This window comes from Bison bison, unplaced genomic scaffold (genome assembly GCF_000754665.1).
Source record: "Bison bison bison isolate TAMUID 2011002044 unplaced genomic scaffold, Bison_UMD1.0 scf7180017864064, whole genome shotgun sequence".
NCBI classification, from domain to species: domain Eukaryota; kingdom Metazoa; phylum Chordata; class Mammalia; order Artiodactyla; family Bovidae; genus Bison; species Bison bison.
The window spans coordinates 1,639,871-1,645,616 of NW_011494636.1; the positions used below are offsets into that span (position 1 = coordinate 1,639,871).

At 35.6% G+C, this 5,746-nt stretch overlaps 1 protein-coding gene across 1 annotated transcript in view; it reads right to left on the reverse strand.

Moving 5' to 3' along the window:
* KMO (kynurenine 3-monooxygenase (kynurenine 3-hydroxylase)) overlaps window positions 1–5,746 on the reverse strand; it is a 69,800-nt gene that overhangs the window by 11,438 nt on the left and 52,616 nt on the right. The window contains exon 10 of the mRNA XM_010836724.1: window positions 5,185–5,242. Within this exon, the coding sequence (XP_010835026.1) occupies window positions 5,185–5,242 (58 nt within the window). The remainder of the gene's footprint in view (window positions 1–5,184; window positions 5,243–5,746) is intronic.

Below are 5,746 nucleotides of genomic sequence, written 5' to 3' on the forward strand. Positions count from 1 at the left end.
TGGAGAAATAAAAAGCTTTTCAGACAAGCAAAAGTTAAGAGAATTCAGTACCACCAAACCAGCTTTACAACAATATTAAAGGGACTTATATAGTTAAGAAATACAAGAAAAGAAAAAAGATCTACAAAATAAACCCCCCAAAATTAAGAAAATGGCAATAGGAACATACATATCAATAATTACTTTAAATGTAAATGGATTAAATGCTTCAACCAAAAGACACAGATTGGCTGAGTGGATACAAAAACAAGACCCATATATATGCTGTCTACAAGAAACTCACTTCAGACCTAAAAACACATAGACTGAAAGTGAAAGGATGGAAAAATATATTCCATGCAAAAGGGAAGCAAAAGAAACCTGGAGTAGCAGTCCTCATATCAGACAAAATAGACCTTAAAATAAGGAAGATTTCAAGAGATAAGGAAGGACACCACATAATGATCAGGGGATCAATCCAAGAGAAAAATGTGATGATTGTAAATATCTATGCACCCAACATAGGAGCACCTCAATACATAAGACAAACACTAATAGACATAAAAGGAGAAATTAATAGTAACACAATATTAGCAGGAGACTTTAACACCCCACTCACACCAATGGACAAACCAAACAAACAAACAAACAAACAAACAGAAAATTAATAAGGAAACACAAGTCTTAAATGATACATTAGATGAGCTGTATCTCATTGATATCTTTAGGACATTCCATCCAAATGCAGAAGGCTATACCTTCTTCTTAAGTGCACATGAAACATTCTCCAGGACAGACCACATCTTGGGTCACAAATCAAACCTCACTAAATTTAAGAAAATTGAAGTTGTATCAAGCATCTTCTCTGATTACAGTCCTATGAGATGAGATATCAGTTACAAGAAAAAAACTGTAAGAAACAAACACATAGAGATTAAACAACATGTTTCTAAATAACCAACAGGTTACTTAAGAAATCAAAAGGGAATAAAAAAATTTCTAGAAACAAATGACAATGAAAACATGACAACTCAAAACCTATGGGATGCAGCAAAAGCAGTTCTAAGAGGGAAGTTTATAGCAATACAAGCCTACCTCAAGAAGAAGAAAAACATTGAATAGACAACCTAACTTTACACTAAAACAACTAGAAAAGAAGAATTAAAAAAAAAAACATTAGAAGAAGAAATCATGAAGATCCAAGCAGAAATAAATGAAAAAGAAATGAAAGAAACAACAGTAAAAATTAATAAAACTGAAAGCTGGTTCTTTGAGAAGATAAACAAAATTGCCAAACCTTTAGCCAGACTCATCAAGAAAAAAAGAGAGAAGAATCAAATCAACAAAATTGGAAATGAAAAGGGAGAGGTTACAACAGACAATGCAGAAATACAAAGGATTATAAGAGACTATTAGGAACAACTATATGGCAATAAAATGGATAACCTGGAAGAAATGGACAGATTCTTAGAAAAGTTCAATCTTCACGACTGAACCAGGAAGAAATAGAAACTATGAAAAACTCAATTGCAAACACTGAAATGAAAGCTGTGATTAAAAAAAATCTCCCAAAAAACAAAAGCCCAGGACAAGATGGCTGCACAGGAGAATTCTATCAAACATTTAGAGAAGAGCTAATGCCTATCCTTCTAAAACTCTTTCAAAAAATTTCAGAGGGAGGAACACTTCCAAACTCATTCCATGAGGCCACCATCACCCTAATATCAAAACCAGACAAAGACAACACACAAAAAGAAAACTACATGCCAATATCACTGATGAACATAGATACAAAAATCCTCAGCAAACTTTTAGCAAACAGAATTTAGCAACATCAAAAAGCTCATACACCATGATCAAGTTGGGTTTATTCCAGGGATGCAAGGATTCTTCAATATATGCAAATCAATCAATGTGGTACACCATGTTAACAAATTGAAAGATAAAAACTATATGATAATCTCAACAGATGCAGAAAAAAGACTTTGACAAAATTCAGCACCCATTGCCGATTAAAACTCCTCAAAAAAATGGGCATAGAAGGAATCCACCTCAACACAGTAAAGGCCATATATGATAAATCTACAGCAAAAATTATTCTCAATGGTGAAAAACTGAAAGCATTCCCCCTAAGATCAGGAACAAGACAAGGGCGTCCACTTTCACTGCTATTATTCAACACAGTTCTGGAAGTCCTAGCTACAGCCATCAGAGAAGAAAAAGAAATAAAAAGAATTCAGATTGGAAAAGAAGAAGCAAAGCTCTCACTGTTTGCAGATGACATGATACTGTACATAGAAAACCCTAAAGATAGTATCATAAAATTACTAGAGCTAATCAGTGAATTTAACAAAGTTGCAGGATACAAAATCAATACACAGATATCATTTGCATTTCTATATACTAACAACAAAAAATCAGAAAGAGAAACTAAGGAATCAACCCCATTCACCACTGCAACTTGAAGAATTAAATATCTAGGAATAAACTTATCTAAGGAGACAAAAGAACTGTACACATAAAATTAAAACACACTAATGAAAGAAATCAAAGACAAGATAAACAGATGGACAGATATTCCATGTTCCTTGTTAGGAAGAATCAATATTGTGAAAATGACTATATTACCAAATACAATCTACATGTTCAGTGTGATCCCTATGAAGTTACCAAAGGCATTTTTCACAGAACTAGAACAAAAAATTTCACAATTCATATGGAAACACAAAAGTCCCCAAGTAGCCAAAGCAATCTTGAGAAAGAAGAATGGACCTGGGAGGATTCAACCTTCCTGACTTCAGATTATACTGCAAAGCTACCATCATCAAGACAGCATGGTACTGGCACAAAAACAGAAATATAGACGAATGGAACAAAATAGAAAGGTAAGAAATAAACCCATGCACCTATGGGTACCTTATATTTGACAGAAGAGGCAAGAATATACAATGGGGCAAAGACAGCCTCTTCAATAAATGGTTCTGGGAAAAACTGGACAGCTACATGTGAAAGAATGAAATTAGAACACTTCCTAACACCATACACAAAGGTAAACTCAAAATGGATTAAAGACCTAAAGGTAAGACCAGAAACTATAAAACTCTTAGGGGAAAACATAGGCAGAACACTCAATGACATAAATCAAAGCAAGATCCTCTATGACCCATGTCCTAGAATAGCGGAAATAAAAACAAAAGTAAACAAGTGGGACCTGATTAAACTTAAAGGCTTTTGCAAAGTAAAGGAAACCACAAGCAAGGTGAAAAGACAACCCTCTGAATGGGAGAAAATAATAGCAAATGAAACAACTGACAAAGGATTAATTCCCAAAATACACAAGCAGCTCATACAACTCAATACCAGAAAAACAAACAACCCAATCAAAAAGTGGGAGAAAGACTTAAACAGACATTCTTCCAAAGAAGACATATAGATGGTTAACAAACAGATGAAAAGATGCTCAACATCGCTTACTATTAGAGAAATGCAAATCAAAACTATAATGCGATATCACCTCACTCCAGTCAGAATGACCATCATCAAAAAGTCTACAAACAATAAATGCTGGAGAGGGTGTGGAGAAAAGGGAATGCTTTTGCACTGTTGGTGGGAATGTAAATTGATACAGCCACTATGGAAGACGGTATGGAGATTCCTTTTAAAATTAGGATAAAACCACCATATGATCCAGCAATCCCACTCCTAGACATATATCCTGAGGAAATCAAAATTGGAAAAGACACATGTATCCCATTGTTCATTACAGCACTATTTACAATAGCCAGAACATGGAACAACCTAGATGTCCATCGACAGATGAATGGATCCAGAAGTTGTGGTACATATACACAATGGGGTATTACTCAGCCATAAAAAGGAATACATTTGAGTCAGTTTTGATGAGGTGGATGAACCTAGAACCTATTATACAGAGTGAAGTGAGTCAGAAAGAGAAATAAATATCATATTCTAACATATATACATAATCTAGAAAAATGGTACTGAAGAATTTATTAACAGGGCAGCAGTGGAGAAACAGACATAGAGAATAGATTTATGGACATGGGAAGAGGGAAGGAGAGGGTGAGATGTATGGAAAGAGTAACATAGAAACTTACACTACCGTATATAAAATAGACAGCCAATGGGAATTTGCTGTATGGCTCAGGAAACTCAAACAGGGCTCTGTATCAATCTAGAGGGGTGGGATGGAGTGGGAGATGAGAGGGAGGTTCAAAAGGGAGGAAATATATGTATACCTATGGCTGATTCATGTTGAGGTTTGATAGAAAACAGCAGAATTCTGTAAAGCAATGATCCTCTAATAAAAAAAGAAATTAAAAGAAAAAAGGCTGGAATCTGGGTGTAGATTCAAAACTGGTTCTCTAAGTAGTCTCTCATCTGCCACAGGTTTAATTTCAGAGGTGACCTTTGAGAGTATGTGGAGCTGAGAAGCAGTAAAAGTTATCCAGTTCTATTGTTTTCAATTTCTTTTACAAATGAAAATTATGTACATTTAACTTATTTTCAGAGTTATATATAAAAATTAAAAACTTCAATACTTGTAAAATTATTTGTGGAATTCATTTTAATCAAAAGGTAAATGGAACTATTATATGCAAACTTTGACAAAGCAAAAAACAAGAAAATGCTGGAGCTTCCAAAGGTGGTCTGAGGGCAAGCTGTAGGGGATATCGGCATGGGTGTTAACTAGACTGAGTGGGAGATAAAGGGGTATGTGTGCATGCTAAGTAGGTTCAGTTGTGTCTGACCCCATGGACTGTAGCCTCGCCAGGCTCCTCTGTCCATGGAGTTCTCCAGGCAAGAATACTGGAGTGGGCAGCCATTCCCTTCTCCAGGATCTTACTGACCCACAGATCAAACCAGGGTCTCCTGCATTGCAGGTGGATTTGTTTGCCATCCGAGCCATCAGGGAAGCCCAGAAAGGAGTACACCTTCACCAAACTTTGGTACACAGAAATTTTTTTCTTGGTATAGACCTCCATGTAAAAACTTAAACTATCTTTTCCTCTTTGGGTGTTTCTTGTCTGCAATGAGTAACAACAGTGGCATAGAGTGTTAAAAGAAAAAATTATAATTCTGATTAGAAAATCTAATTCATGATTTGAAATCTTCCAGGATCAGAAACAGGTGTACAATTAATCAGCAAGATTAATCCATGTCCCACGGAGAAATTTTACTTACTAAAATCATTATTGAATTTATCCATTAATTCATCAAATACCAAGCAGTCTTCAAAGCCCTAAAACAAGAAAAAATGGGGAAAAATGAACTAAAATAATAAATACTTTGTTTAGCTATTTTGAATAGACTTTTCATTGGTGGTATAACTCACAGGATATTTGTCCCCTAAACCAGTACGTAACAGCTGAATAGTCACACTTGGTATTGAATTCTGATTAAAAATGCCATTAACAGCATGTTTGATGGTTTTGTCTTTGCCCAGTTTATTCATTTATATCTATCAATTCAGTTCAATTCAATTCATTTCAGTCTCTCAGTTGTGTCCGACTCTTTGTGACCCCATGGACTGCAGCATGCCAGGTCTCCCCATCCCTCTTCAACACTCAGAGTTTACTCAAATTCACGTCCATTGAGCTGGTGATGCCATCCAGCCAACTCATCCTCTGTCATCCCCTTCTCCTCCTGCCTTCAATCTTTCTCAGCATCAGGGTCTTTTCCAATGAGTCAGTTCTTTGCCTCAGGTGGCCAAAGTATTGGAACTTCAGCTTCAGCATCAGTCCTT